Here is a 16,456-nt window from a genome sequence, read left to right on the forward strand (position 1 = left end):
TACAAATGCATCGCCACCAGACAGCTGTGTCCTGGACAATGTTCATTGTCTATTTCAGGGACTGTCAGCACTTTAATGACTTGTCAGTTGAACAAGAGATAAAAGTGGTTCTTGTATCCCCAAAATACACCTACCTGTTCATTGTTTATGTAGGAGTTAAAAATTAAGTTCAAACCTAATTCAGAAAGTACACTTTGGTTCAAGTGTTGCTGTTCTTGCAAATCAGTAAATGGTTGCACATGAAACAAGCCAGAACTCTGATAAAAGACACAAAGCACACAACACATGCTGTGCTGGCAGTACTTTTCCAAAACCAGAGAACTGGGATGATCCTTTGCAATGATGCAGAATTGCTGTTAAATTTTAAACCTCCCACATTTGCCTCAAAGATATGAAAAGAAACAGAGAAGTATATTAAAAACTCCTAATGCAAACTGATGAGTCTCACTTAAGATGCAAATTCAGTTTTAATCTCACTGCATTTTGGTTTTCTGTGAGGAAAAAATCCCAACTGTTTTCCTTGCTTCAATTACAGGCCTCTTTTGTGTGGTAATCACATATCCTCTGAACAGAGAGAGACACAATCTCCCAGGATTTTCCTGAGAAGCTGTAAGAAAGCTCAGAGAAAAGAATGAGAAACAATTCTTATCTTCACTCACTGCACCTGTTGTTGTGCACATGTGAATGTGTTACAGAGATTTGTTTACCAAAGGGTGCTTTCTTAATTGGACACTGGTCATGGTGTTTGGATTGACTGACCAATTGCATCTGTCTGTATCAGACTGTCTGCAAGGGCAATGGGTGGAATGGTATGGTATGGTTTAATAACACAATTGGTCAGCCTTCTGCAATGATGGAGTCAATGCTAATTATTCCCCGTTCAGGGGCTCGCTGCTACAATACTTTTGTTCCTTCATAAGCTTGAACTGCATGTACATGCCAGTGATTTTGGACCATTAACACTAAGCATGCTGGAATGCAGGCTGAGGCTCAACACTGACACCTGCACCTAGCTAGATTACCAGAATAAACACAGACAACATAATAGCATCACTCTATAAATTAACTTACTCTATGGATAAGTTTACCTGAAACAGATTTATTCAGAAAGGTCACCATGCTGCTCAAATTTTATTGTTCAAGATATAGAACAATATGGTGCTCTTACTGCTGCTCCTGCTGCTGCTCCATCACAAGCATACTTTGGTACAACCACTACTTAAACCTATCCATGGATGTGTTTAGAAAGATGTTCTCTAACTGATTTTGTTTCCTCTTTTATCAGTACCAGGCCTCCTGGGATGCATCACCTTTTGCAGTAATAGTGCTGTGTGCACATTCCCACATCTGAGGTCAACTGGATTACTGGGTTCACCAGTCTGATCCACTTCAGATATAGTTTTTCAGATTTAAGTTTTGTAAGCAGGGCTACAAGATACACCTCTTCAAAATTTTTATGCGAACTATTGCAAGTATAGATGATACCTGGACTGGTGCAGAGTGGCAGAGAAGGGTCATGCAAATGAACCAATCACAATGAACTGATAAAAAATTTGGGGAGAAATGTATGGATTGTGAATCCGTGTCATCTTAGAACCTGGCATTGTCCAGTTGTAGTGCTTTCTGCAATTTGGAGACCCAGAACTGCATTTACTGCAACTCTCAAACTGTGACATAAAAAGTACGTAAATAGGTCCTGATTACATAAATTGGTTCAAGACTGCAAGATCAATTTCTGATTCATAAACATTAATCTGGCAATCCTTTATTATGTTTTTAAAGAGCTTTCAGAAAAGTATTATTTGAATATAACAGAATTTAACTAGAAAGGAAGGAAGAAGGTATGAAGTCATCTGTCACTTTTTTCCTTAACCTAACCCAAGCAAATCTTATATTCATACATGCATTTCATTTTAAATAAAATGAGTTTTCCAACTCATTTTAAATAAAAGAAGTTTTCCAACTTCTTTCTCATGATGAAACTTCGGGTCTCTGCTGGGTGTTTGCTTAATTACCCAAATCATCACAGGCCTCCTGCTAGCTATGCACTACACAGCAGACACCAATCTGGCCTTCTCCTCTGTCGCTCACGTATGCCGGGATGTACAATTCGGCTGACTCATCTGTAACCTCCATGCAAATGGAGCTTCTTTCTTCTTCATCTGCATCTACCTACACATCGGCCAAGGACTTTACTATGGCTCATATCTAAACAAAGAAACCTGAAACATTGGAGTCATCCTCCTCCTAACCCTCATAGCAATCGCCTGTGATGATTTGGGTAATTAAGCAAACGCCCAGTAGAGACCCAAAATTTCATCATGAAAGAGCAGTACTTAGGTCATCAGGAAATTATTTGATTTGCTAAGTTTCTCAAGTCCCTGAGTATAACAGAAAAATAAAGGAGGCTGAAGAAACAAGGCATGTTATCACAAAACCAAAATGTGAACAAACACTGAAAAGAAAACAACTGATGGGATTGTTATTAGCAAAACGCTAACAAACAGAATACACAAGATCACATGAAGTCCTTAAACCTTGAATCTTTTGAGAAGCAGAAAAGAGGACATCCAAGACCCAACAGAACATTTATCTGTGCAAAGGTTAAGATGAATTTTGCCAGTCAAAAGTATCACATTTGTACTTTAATGTTTTTACAATTACACTGAAGCAAGAAAAAACTGCTTCACGAAGTACAAGTTTCTAGACCAGAAGCTAGCTGCTGTTCAGCCAGTATGGAACATGGGCAGAGTCAGCCAGCACAGGCTCATCCTTAGAATACTACTGCAATTTATCATCCCACTTTTGCCCACCAGGGATCAACAGAAAATAATACTTGTTCCACGATCCGAAGTACAAAGAATAGACTGATATATTTACAACTGTCGCCCAATATACAGAAGCTATTGTGTCATTTTCATTCTACTTCTGCAAAATTTTTTCAGCTATTTTAAGCAAAGACTCAGCTTGAAGTACCTTGTGCTTAGATAGAACAATGTAACATCACAGTACAGAAACACTGTCACAAGAACAAAACAGTAAGTAAAGTTTAAGGTTATTTCAAAGTCACTAAACTACATGAAACTATCTCCCTTTGTTCCTATCAAAAACAAAGCCCATCTTCAGGAACACTTCAGTAATTTGCAAGTGCATACTCCAAATACTCATGTTCAGAATCCATCCTTTTTCTTTCAAACAGCTGAAACAGCACACACACCATGAGTCATGGCATTTTTCTTACTACACTGTTAGGCTTTCAGCAAAAATTAGTTATGGTCATCAAATATAAAGGAGCAGAAAAACACTGATGGCTCTACATGGTTGCAGAAAACTGTACAGAACCACACTGAAAGGCTTAAAGTAGCTGTCCAAAAGGTCAACTTTATGGATTTATTCCTTTCTTTATGTATGGAACATGTAGTTCTACAGTATTTCCATTTGTAATAAAATTGCTCCACCACTCCATGGCACCATAAATTAATCTTCAGGTGTTTCTAAACAAGTACATATATCAAAAAAGGAAGTTCAGGTACACATATGTTTAGCAGAGCTCTTTAATTTTCTAACTCACTAATTGAACTTAAAGGATTTTGCACTGGGACTTGTCATTTATTTTCAAGGATTAGAGCAAAAGTACAAGCAATATGGGGTAACCTTATATTGTGGATCTGACAGCCTGGTCAGAGAGAGAAAACTAGATAAGTTTTCCCAGAATCGGCCTGGGAAGCTTTAGGGAGCTGGTGATAAACAATGACTGCCAAATATTAAAAACAACCTGCAGATGGTGTCTTTCTAATAATCTGTTTTGCTGTTTTTCTTATAAGATTGTTTACAAATGTGTGGCTTGTTAATTAGACAGTCATGTGAAATGTATTGATTAAATGACCAATCAGGTCCATCTGTAGCAAACTAAGCTATAAAAGAAGAGAGGATGAAATAAATGAAGCTTTTTTGCCTTCTGATCCGATTACATGTCATCTCTGACTCAACAGTGACATTATATGATAATAATTATAGTATTTATTTCTTATAAAAAAAAATCTGAAGATGGTCTACAGACATTCAACATAAGCATATACTAACATAACTAATTATATATTTGGTGGAAAACTTATACTGTACGTAAATGACTTAAGAACAAAAGTTCTTCATACAAAAAATAGTTTATGTGTATTTACTGAAAGGAGCACAGGGAATATCCTGACACAGAAAACTTTAGATGAACTTTAGAAGTTTAGCAAGTTCCTTAAAAGGATAACAGTTTAGGCAACATGCTTCAAGGTTTAAATAAGATAGCGAAAAACAGTATCTAGCCATACCACTTGAGAGAGAGTTCACTGCTCTGGGCCATCTCAGAAGCTGTACAGACCCTTCTACTTGGAACTCCAAGAACAGAGAAAACATAAACAATGAAAAAGAGATGTAGTAATGCAACTTTTACTTCCACAGTTGGAGAGAGCATGTCAACAGTAAGAAATAGGATTGGGTTCTGACAAAAAAATTTTCCTCTGATTACTGAAAGCTACCTCCATCTATTCAGTCTGGAAGGAGTTTAAACTAGTGCTCTCCTTCAGCATTTGGATTCTGCGCATGTTTGAATGCAGAATCTAGAGTAGGTATGATAAATATGAAGGTAGACCTGCAGTCTACCCCATCTCTCACTTTCCTCTTGCTTAGCAGTCTGATCCAAAGCATTCTGATGTCCAGGAAAATCTCTGAAAAGAACTTAGGCCTTAAACAAAAGGAATCACAGATAAATATTTAACACTTAAGTGAAACTGCTGGAACAGGGATAGAGGTGTCCAGGGATCAATTTGGATAACATCTGATCACTTTCTGGGATCAATACATGATAACAAATTGTACTATCTCTAGTAATGCTTCCCTTACTATTAAAAAACAAGCAAAGCACTAGAGCAAACTACACTAAAGGCTATTAATATTATGTGTACAGCTTAAATTCTTCTGTCACTTAAAAAAATATAATCTCCTGGTTTGGAGGAATTTATTTAACCACAATTTACTATCAGAAGTATCTGTGGTCTATAGTGCTAAGAAAACTTACAGAGTATTAAGCTTTACTCTGTACAGACTATTGAATATAACAGGCACCTCTTCAAAATCCAGACATTAAAATCTAAAACTATGGGACTCAGGAGGGTGAGTCTTTTATCATGGTCTTTTCCAAAGTCAAGGAAGAAATACACCAGCACATATTTGAGGTGGTTGTTCATGTACTAACACCATCTTGGAAACACATGCAAGGAAATAAAAAACTTTTCTACATATCACTATTTGTAGAAGATGGTTTCCTGCAGAAACCTTTCCAGGAAAAGTCCTCAGTTCTTCTGTAAGTATTCAATGGTGGAAACTTTACACATATTGTTTAATTAACCAGCGTCCCAGACACTGTCACAGACAGTTACAGGATAGTCCAAATAAATCTCAGCACGATAAATTTGCTGAAAATGCCTTCCTTAAAAAAAAACACCTGTCATAGAATCAAGCCTCCCTGACCAAAGCACCTTCATAACAAAAGAACACATTTTGAAAAAGCTTTATAATCAACAGAACATGCTTGCCAATGGGGAGAAAAGTGTGAACATCACAAAATCATTATCCTGTAAAAGAAGCGTTGCAGTGGCCAGCTGAAACCACCAAGCAGGACCAAGAGAGTCACTGGAAAGAAGTCTAGCCAAAAAAGGAAAGGTACATAATGTTAAAAGACCAGCAAAAGGGCAGAAATTTCTCTCAATCAGAACAATATGATTACTTCAGGATTCACCAGAAAAAGGATTGCTATTGCTTCGTGGTGGCCTAAAATACCTGTCTCTTGTTCTGTAAGTCTTCCCAGAGATTTGTCATTTGACATTCATAACTTAAATTAATATTAATTAATTTAAATAAAATTAATGACATAAATTAATTATTAATTTGGTATCTTAATTCAAGTTCATTCATGAACATGCAATGGTTCTATAACTTCTTACATCATGTACAAATGGTATCATGACTGATAATGCCATCTATTCACATTTCCTTTGTTTACTAGAGGAAACACTCACATATATAGGACGCATAAGGTAGTTGAGTGTATGCATAGTTTGGTGAGGACACAGAGTGGGGATTTAATTGCTCCTCCTGGTCTTAGGAAAGAATGAAATCATGATTTGTACTAAGGCATTTTGGATTGTTTCTTCCTTACACTTTTAATCTCTGAGGCTACCATGCTAATTTTACTCTCAAGCAAGTACAGTGTTAAAATAAATCCAATACTTATAATGTCAAGAAGGTTATTTTTCCTTGTCTAATGAAGCTAAAGAGGTTGGATGCCTTATTGCCTTCAGAAGAAGGAGGAAGAGTTGTTCAGGAAGCAGGTGCAGGGAAGGAAAACACCTGTGGATGAGGCTTGCCTCTGATGCCTTTTTTGAGCTTACCTAGAAACAGAGGCCAAACAAAGTTCAAAGAATAAACTTATAATAATATTTAATGAAGAGCCTTCAGGTACATTAAGGCCAGATGAAGCCTCCCCAAAGGGCTACACCCAAAATGAACTATGGTCACGAGTTTTTCAGACAGCTATAAATTTGGTCTATTTACATATCAGAGGTTAATCCTCCAAGCTTCAGGCAATGAAGTCATATTCCTCCAGTTTGCTCCCCCCAATTCACTTTTCTTTATACTTTTTCGAGGCCTGAGGCTGTAGGGTGTCCTTGAGTTTCAGGCCTAGAGGAATTGTTTTGTCTGACCAAAATGTGTAGACAGTAGCTAACACTTTATATGGAGTTTAGAGTTATGCACTAATGCAGTACAGGATTTGAAAAATAAGAAGGCTAAAATCTTAAGGCATCACCTCTTGCAACTTTTTATTCAACCTGGTCCATTAAACAGGTTGTAAGATTGGGTGAAGAGGCTTTTCCTGTCGTATCTGTACATGAGAAGAGATATTGATTTGGACATTAGTGTGTAAATTAACAACATTAACAACCATAGATTGAACGTGACATGACTAAGAAAAAGGCACATGCTAAAAGATAAAGACAAACCTACTAAAAAACCCATATACGCTGGGCAAATACAGACTTGGTTGAAAAAGCAGCGTTACATGGCCCCTAAAGCTAGTCAATGCTAGTCTGTTGTGGTTTAACAGATTGTTTGGTTTTTAGTTGGGGTGGGAGTCCACGGGAGTCCAGGGTTGGTCCTCTGTGGGGACCAGGCGGAATCAATCAGCAGGCTAGTTTTGAAGACACCTGGTTAAACAACTTAAAATAGCTGGTTAAACCACTTAAAATAGCTGAACACTCCTCTGTGGAAAAACACATTCAGAAACGAACAAAGCCTGGGAAAAGCTCTCTTGCTTCCAGCCTTTGAACAGATAACTGTCCAGGCTGGCCCCTCCCTGGACAGTCTGCCAGGCCCCATCCTGGGGGGTGGCTGGGGCCTCTTCCCAGCAGGACCACGCCCCTTCCCAGCAGAGCCCGTCAGTCCGTGGCACCAGGGGCCATCCCAGCACCACGAGCAACCAGATAGCTGGGATCAGCACTCGGTGTGGCCCTGTGGCCGGCGCAGGGGGCGGCCTCGAGGCCAGGAGCGGCCATGTGGCTGGGACTGCACGACTGAAATCAGCACGACTGGGGCAATGTCATGCGGCTGCAGCTGTCTCAACATGGCTCGCAATTAACTTTGTTTGCTTAGCCGCTTTTAGCCTAGCTATGGTGTGGACAGAAGGACAAAAGCAGTGGCAGCAGTTTTTCTTTTTCCAATGCCCCACTTGAAGGAAAGTCACAAGGTGGCACCATCAGCCAGCATGGCTTGCGTAGTGCCAACAGGGACCATGTGATCAGCAGCGAGAGACACGCGCTTCCTTGATTGCGGAGCCGGGACAAGATTAACCTTTCAACACTGCAGAACTCTATAAAAACTGTTTCAATTTATAAAGCTTGAGAAAAAACAAACCTACAAATACCATTTTTCTCCCAAATCAGGAAAAGGAAAGGGTTAAGACATGTAAAGAAAACAACATGGGACACTGAGTTCAGTGAAGACGGAGTCAAATTCTAGCTGGGAGGAGACTGAGGAAATGCCTTGTCTTGGACTGAAATTCTCTGGTAAGGCTATGGTGAATATATAATTGATATATCAGACTTTATTTTTTCCCTGTAATGCGCAGAATGAATTGGGGGGCTGTAGCGTTCCAACTACAGCCGTGAGCAGAAGCACCAGTGTTGAAATAAGCAGATGTTGCAATAGCTGTAATCCAAAGAGAAGCTTGAACAGAGAGAGATCAGAAACTTTGCCCCAGGGGTGAAAGAAGAAAACCTCTGTTCCCAGATATAAAGGAAGAGAACTTGTGTTTCCATACTAAAACAGCTCATCCTTAAAATAGTACCCCAATAAGCTGAAATGACCCATGGTGGTAGTTATGAGCTAAAACTTCCAAAATGTGGGACGGACTTCACGATTGCAGAATTCTGGGCGCCTGCTGATTTGCTGTGACTTAATGCCACAAGAGAACTGTTTCATGTGGACAAGTCTCCATAGCATGGTAAGACAGACTCCTCTTCTGAAGAGAACTGAAAAAAGACTGTTTTAGAAGTGGTAAACTGACTGCAAGTCTCAGGTTTTATCTCTTTACATTGTCAGTAAATGTAAAAGAAAGAAAAGAAGGTGTGGGAGGAAGAGAAGTGTTCTGAACAGAAGGTTTATTCTGATTTTCTTATTATTTTTTTCTTACTATTCTTATTTCTTATGATTTTTTTCTTTTACTTCTGTTAATAAAGTCTTTTAATAAAGTTTTGAGCCTGTTTTGCCCTCTTCCTAATCCTTATCTCACAGCAGAAGATGAGTAAATAATTCTAGTGAGTGCACTGGTGATTTGGCCAGCACTAGACCCACTACATTAATTGGTGTATTGGCTGGGAAACTCAGATTGGCAGACCAAAACCACTACACCTAATTGTTGTTTCTGCCCAGTTTTTGAATCGAAACCGCCACATAGTCACAGTCACATGTGTTACCTTCCTCCTAGTTTATACTATCTGAATCTGCTGTGCTGAAGAGAGAGGTCTTTTGCACAGTCTTACAAAAGTAGAACTGCAGAGAACATTTAAATGTCGCATAAACTACATTAACATGTATTAAACCACTCAAATTTCACCTTATGGTCTTTGAGTTTAGAAGCATAATGAAAGCTTTTGACAAAGGGCTAGTGAATAAATCCTTGGGATAACAACACTGCCTATTACTGAGACAAGACAAAAATAAATTGGAGGACATTAAAATGCATTTTTTTCTTTTGAAAGCAAAAAATTGGTTCTGCAGTAGCTTGGAAGTATTGGACAAGTGCAACCTGTGCTTCACATAAACTTGTGCGCTGTTAAAAACATTGATGCCAAGGGGTGTGGAAGCAAGTGTTCCCAGAAATGGAAATATAGATAGTGAGAGGCAGGAGGCTCACAGAAAAAATTCACGGGCCCAGGGAACCCTGGTTCTCATCTCTCTTGTCTTCAAACATAAGATTTTCAATGTTTAGGTAAGGTAGAACTATTCCTCTTTGGCCCTTTGCATTTTGGGGGAGATTCTCCTTTTATCTGAGCTAAGTTTAAACTGAGCAGAACTGGTAAATGGTACCTAAGAAAATCACTGTCTCGGAGCACTAAGTAAAATACACATAATTTCTCACTTCAGACATTGTCTTATCAACATAGTTATATGTTTGGGTAAAAGGAAAAAACTATTTTTCAACAGAACTGGACAGGTGAAGTTCTGGAGTTCAGCTCAGCACTTAAGTAAACCCTCTAGGCCTTCAATGAAGTGTTCAGTATATCTTATTATATAGTCCTAAAAGAGACAACAAAGTAACTTTGAATGAGCAAATCCTTTGAAAGTCGGGCCCCTGGCTGCACTTAACTGTTGGCTCCTATCTGACCTATGCAAAATACTATAATAATTTTATTTTTGGTAACCAAAAATACCCCAACAAAATCAAACACAACCAAAAATCCCAAATCTCCAAAGCATAAGCCCAGAGAAAATACATTCCAGACCAATCTTAGTTATCAAGCACAAATTTGAAAACATCTGTGTGAAATTAAATTTACTCCCTAATATATTGAGGTAACAAAAAATTTAAGCCACAGTACTGTTAAAATTAATGCTGTATTAATGAGGAAGGCAAAAGAGAATTGCCTATTGCTGCACATTTTGAAATGAAACCTTGTAATCCTGTGTTTCTATTCAATGTTTCTAACATACTAAAGAAACCATCTTATATTAATTTTTCTGTCTTTGTCAGCTTCATTATTAAGTAGACAAACTAATTTAAATTATATCTGTTCAAGAAAAGAACATACAAAACTGCAAGAAATAGAAGAATTAATTTTCTCAAAGAAAAATCAATTAAAAACAGACACTCCACAATGTTTCAGATACTATTTTAAGCCGGCAGCGTTTTATAGTGTAAATGTGTCTATCTGCTATAGGCTTCCCTATTTTTACTGTCAAATAGAGGGGAATTGTTAGAGGACACATTTTTATCCCTACATTCAACCAAATTTCTCTTAGTCTCAAAAGATAGTGCATCCAACTGGTGACTAAAAACTGAAATTAACATTTATTCACTAGGAATTTGTTCTTCAGCATCACTCATCAGAAATGGCATCAAAGCTGCCATTTTCTTTGGTAGTCATCTGCATTCCTGTGAAGTGACAAAACCAAGCAGTTTTGCCTCAGCTTTTGAGTTTTACATTATTGAAGGGGCCTTTGCAAGTGTTTAACAACATAAGAGGGCACCTCCCTACTGAATAGCTATTTACTTTGGGTTGAAGAGGACAAAAAAATCTCAGTAAAAGTCAAACATCCTGTCTCATGACATGACATGGGTGCATACCAGAATGTTGGTTATTTATTGCCTCCATGGAAACATTTATTGCGTACATGGAGACACTTCTCAGATACTTTCCTTTATGAGAAGAAAAAAGCAGAAGCAAACCAGTTTGTAAATATTTGACAAATTTTGACTGTCTGTTGTTGATTTCAGTTACAAAAGACTAGAAAATTTGGAAAGCAACGCTCCTGAGACATAGGAATTTGGATTCGCTCAGCCCTACCCTGTTTGGATTAAAACCCTCATTTTTATGCCAGAACTGTTTCTGTTCTAATTGTCAAGCACCACTGAGCAAGCAAAGGTAGTTTGCTGGGAAACAAACAGCAAGGCTTTGTTGAGAAAGAAATTTAAGTGTCTGCTTTGTAAAGACTAAATCAAAGTCCTTCATCTGTCATTTTAAGCAATTTTAACATGCACATGTGCTTCTCTTTCCACAGACTGTAGAGTTGGAAGACAAAAGAGTGCAGGGGGTTTTAGCAGTTGTTAAATGAAGTGAGATGTCTTAAAATGGAACACTGAACAAGAACCGTGTGCATTTCTGTTGCCAATCCACTTAATTCAGTTGAACCAAAACAAATACTATTTTGGCCAACAATGAACTTTGGGTTTACCAGCTTTCTTTATTAAAAAAAAATGAAAATCCTGTATCTCAGGCAACTGAATACCACATACACAAATGGCATTTTCTCTCTAGAATAATTTTAATGGTCTATCAGGATACTTAGAATAGACTTAAGAAAAAGCAGTCAGACAGTGCAAAAGGAAGAGCAGCATTCATCTCTTCTTCCAATAATTCACCTTTTCTATTTAAATGAGTTTATGTTCTTTAGCAATATATATTATTTTAGTATCTTTTTATTTCAATATCTTTTTGAAATCTAATTTCGTTTTCAGAACACTTGAGAGCCCAGGTTTTTACCAGGATCCACTGGCAGGTTTCATATAAACTAATGGTTCCTATTCAAAAAAGACTTGCATTTTCAGCAGGAGGGAAGTGTTTAAGAACAGTAGCTCTTATGCACTATGCCGAGTAAAAGTCCTGGAAATTATCACTGAGAACTAAAAAAAAAAATTCCTCAACAAAAGACAAATCAAACCTTTACCATTTACCTCAATTCCTCTGGTTTGGGGAGCTTTTTTCAATATTATTTGTCATTTCATATTTGAGAGAGATTTTGGAAGATACATGTGTGGCCACAGGTATCTTGGTATTTTGCAGCAAAAGAACAACCTTTTGTAAATCCATACACATTTATTGTATGGTAAGTGACACTTTAAAGAAAAAAACAAGAGAGCTCAGAAAGATCAAAAGTCATTTCTGTTCTTTTCTATCACAAAAGTCTTTCCTGACTTCAAAAACATAGGAAAAGCAAAACTTCTACACGGCAGTGGGAAGATCCAATTCTTCTGGTTCCAAATACTACACTTAAATGCATACTTTTACATCAGTGTAACAGAAGTCTCTGTGCTAATGTCTTGCTCAAGGAGGAGGAAATCTGACATAAATTGAAAATTAAGAACTTCATAAAACTTTTTATCTATTATGGAGGACCACTTCCCAAGGGATTGGAAAAGAAACAGTATTTATAAGAAGAAATGCAAATAATTTATTGCTTTCCAATTGTCAAAATTCTGTAAGAGTATTAAGAATGAAGGATAAAGAACTAAATTCAGATAACAAACTGAATACAGCCTGGCTACATTCAACACCTATGTACACAATCTTATTAGCAAAGGATTCAAGATCATTTAAAAGGCAGTTGCTTATGTCCATAATACTGTATCATGCCAGTAAATCAAAAGCCTTTGGGAATATTTTTCTTTTATCATGTCTTCCCATCTTTTGTTCTTTTGGTAATAAAGCCAAATAGTTGTACCATTTCAAAAGAGATACTATTCTCTTATTCACTTCTAATTTCTATTTTAACATAGCAACTTGGAAATACACATTCCATGCACATATACCTACAAAACAATTCATGTTCACAAAGGCTCTGCTGTAGCCTTCCTGACCACCTTGGTAAGGAATTTCATGGGCTCACATTTTTTGAAATTAACAAAAAGGTGTATAACTGTAATATAAGAATCATCTGTCACACTAACATCTCATACTGTTACCACTGAAATTCCTGTGGGAAAACAGGTACAAGTAAAACCATAAAGACTAGATCCTACATAAGTCTATGGGTTTAACTTAATGTAAAGTAGAACTGGAAAAGGTGCTCTATATGACACTTCCCTGCACCCTAAATATATCACCACTGTTATGCACTTTCAATGTGCCATGTATTGCACCTTTACATTTTTTAAAGTACAGAAGAGATTCTCTCTCAGGCTTCAGGATTACAGCTAGAGGCCTCATATTCTAAGGTTTTTTACTTTGATCACATTCTGGATGTGAAATCATCATCTCCTCGTAGTGGTCCCTCACCTTAGTGAAAACTAGGATGCAATACACATTTTTAACACACAAGCATGATACTAAACATCTGCACAAACCCTAAAGAGAAGCTTGTCCCGGTGTTTATAAATCTTACACAGAAGATTACCTAACTGCAGTATATTTACCCTAAGCAGCACAGTAAGCTCAAACTTGTGTTAAGTAAAGACCCCATCCTTAAGAGAAAAATATATCTGTTGCCTGTGTATGTGCTCCTCGTGATCTTTTGCCCAACCTATGCAGAGACATTGCTCTGCCTACAATTCTGTTATTGAATATTGTAAGGCAACAGTCTGCCTCATAAATATTTACTTGAGAAAAGAATAACTAAATACATCTAATCTTGTGGTATATTTTCTAGCTTAAAATCAAGTGGGTTTTTTTGCAGATGTACAATGAAATTCTTAATATCTATGCTATCATATCATATTTCTGGTCTATCTCAGGTAATTTTAAAAGTACCCCGCACACAAATTAGATATAAAAATCTATTCAGTAGCACATATGACTTCTGAACAGCAGGCAAACAAGCTAGCTGTACTTGAAAATGAGCCCTGACTAACTCTTATCAAAGACATGAACAGCATACAGTTCTGTATCTTCCAACAGAGTGCTGCCTGCATGTTTATATCTGCTTTCAACTTCCTGCATTGTTGTAGTTACCTACAATGCAATCCATGAGGATGGGAAGGACAAACCCATCTAGCCAATCAATCTCAGCAATTAAAAAATATTTGACACCAATGCATTGCTTGTTGAGGGCTAGGTATATGCAAAAGAAGGGGGAAAGGATGGCAGAGGAAGGAAGGGAAAGGAATCATAAATTAAATTGAAACATCATGGGTAGGAATTAAGACATCACTTCCAGTCAAGATTCAGTCTCTCTGATGTTACTCCTAAAATACACTGCACAGTCTCAATCAACTCTGATGACTCCCTATGGAGTGGTCTACCTGCTGCATAAAATGATTGTTCTCTTTCCACCCTCTCTATTCCTCCAGTTTTCTGCAGGTTGGAGTCTCCTGTGCATTAGGAAATACTCTTATTACAACAGTGAGGCAGTGGTAGAAGGTCAAGCTCCCAGTAAGCTTCTGCCTTCACTGATGTGGTCATTAGATGGTCAATGACAAATCCAGACTATAAAACTCAACTGAAACCGAACCTAGAGAGCAGCTACCTAAGTATCCTAGCTTCATGTGTCTCTCATTTGATAACAAGCAAGTTGTAAAAACAAGAACTTTGGCATCTATTCAATACCTTATCTGATGTTTTTACTTGCAAGAAGTCAGGCACGCATGTGCACTGACGTGTGCAGCCACAGGTGTAACATTCTGAGTCCTTACATGAAAACTACATCCATTAAAAGCACAGCATTCACTCAAGCAAAACATCAGGAGAGCATTCACACTGGAGTCAGAAGCTGAAGGCAGTACTGAAGGTTCTCATCTTTTGCCGTCTGATTACAGAAAAAAAATCTAAAAAATCTGTAAAGAAGTACATTTACAAAGGAAGGTATTAAAATAGGCACACCCTTTAGTGTTTGTTTATTAACAGCCTGGTGCATGTTCTGAAATACTCCAGATAACATAGTAACCCAAAGCTAAAAACTCACCATATAATTTTGTTGTTCTTAAAATTCTGTATTAGAATTCCAAATAGAAGTTTTTGAACAAAGAGAAGTCTCTAGGCAAATTTACAAGTAACTTCTATCAATCAGTTGTGTCTCAGTTCATTCTGTGTATTGACAGGAATCTCAACTACTACAGCTTTCTTTCCTAAATTAGAACCACTAATGCCAAATAGAGAAGGGTAGAAAGCTACTTCACATATCAGTAAAGTGGCCTTACCTTCAAGCAAATGAGGTCTCCTTTCTTCTTTCGAACACTCTGGAACTGTTGCAAAATGTTTTGCCCTGGTCTAATGTGACAAAATTACTCACCTTCCCCATCAGGGCTCATATTTTCATACGAATCCCAGCGTATCAGTGGGTCTGATGTATTGTAATCAACTATTACTCCATGATCATTATGAAGGTGTTCACATCCTAAAATGAGACGTGTTTGAAACCAAAAATTATCAGTCACATATGTAATTATATACACACACATATGTACGTATGTCTGTAGCCTTCTGACAGACCTTTGGTCCCTGAATGGCAACTACCTATTCTGAAATGTAAGAAGCAGCAAAAGGGGAAGAAAGGTTAAATAAAACAGTTTAAAAAGAAGAAGAAAAGCTTAATTTATCATTTATCATTCAGATAATTTTATCTTGAGCTTTTTGATTATGATGTAGGCTGATAACTTGGATCAGTCCCTAAACACAAGTAACAAAGATGATCCACCCAGCCCTAGAGGGTCAGACATGATAAAGAGCTTCTGAGAATGAAACTATGAGTATCTATAAGGAGATAGTTTTAAAGGAATGACAAAATTAGACTTTGTTACACATTTCATTCTGATTCATATAGATTATCATTCTGATACCAGAGCAATTTATCACTAAGGATAAAGAAGAGCTGAAAACAGTGACTTCATGTCCATTCCAGTTCCTCCAAGATGGCAGCTCTGCAGAATCTGAGACTAGACAGCTGGCTTTCAATGTGTTTTGCTGCATTTAAGTATGCTCTGCTGAGAAGACCTGGAATTTTCAGCAGTAACCCATGGTTTTGTGCCCTTAACAAGGCATTAAATAATGTTCAGGTTTTAAATGGATACAGTGAGGAATTTAGGCATAATGCAGTGACTCAAAAGCAAAGCACAGTCATCAACCACGTTCATGACTGTGAACGTGGTTTTGATACTGATACAAATCACAGATTGTCTTTTCTGTCTAGATTAGGGAACAAAGAAATTCTCAGTTTTGAAACCTTTGGTTGTGTCTACAAAGCAAGTCCTACTGTAAATTTTTCTAAAGCAACAGTATTATGCATATACTGTGACATTTAAAACAAAAATAGTTACAAATAAGACTAGAATGCTATGGTCCTGTACCTTTATATGCAGCCTGGAAAAAGCCATATATAGAGTGTTTCTGTGATGACATTTGTAACAAGGCAGATTTATAAACTCTATTATTAAATATTCAAGGATATTATATTCTTGGCAACTGCATTCTTTCTTAAAAATAAC

The 16,456-nt window shown here is 37.4% G+C and overlaps 1 protein-coding gene across 8 annotated transcripts in view; it reads right to left on the bottom strand.

Annotated features, from left to right (window-relative positions):
• The window catches only part of TNS3 (tensin 3), a 202,219-nt gene that overhangs the window by 84,185 nt on the left and 101,578 nt on the right, over positions 1–16,456 (bottom strand). For all 8 annotated transcript variants that reach the window (XR_010028071.1, XM_063158847.1, XM_063158857.1 and 5 more), the window contains one exon: positions 15,265–15,369. Coding sequence is in view for 7 of the 8 variants with exons in the window: in XM_063158847.1 (XP_063014917.1) it covers positions 15,265–15,369 (105 nt within the window). In the remaining variant the exon portion in view is untranslated. The remainder of the gene's footprint in view (positions 1–15,264; positions 15,370–16,456) is intronic.

Source organism: Melospiza melodia, chromosome 1 (genome assembly GCF_035770615.1).
Source record: "Melospiza melodia melodia isolate bMelMel2 chromosome 1, bMelMel2.pri, whole genome shotgun sequence".
Taxonomy (NCBI): domain Eukaryota; kingdom Metazoa; phylum Chordata; class Aves; order Passeriformes; family Passerellidae; genus Melospiza; species Melospiza melodia.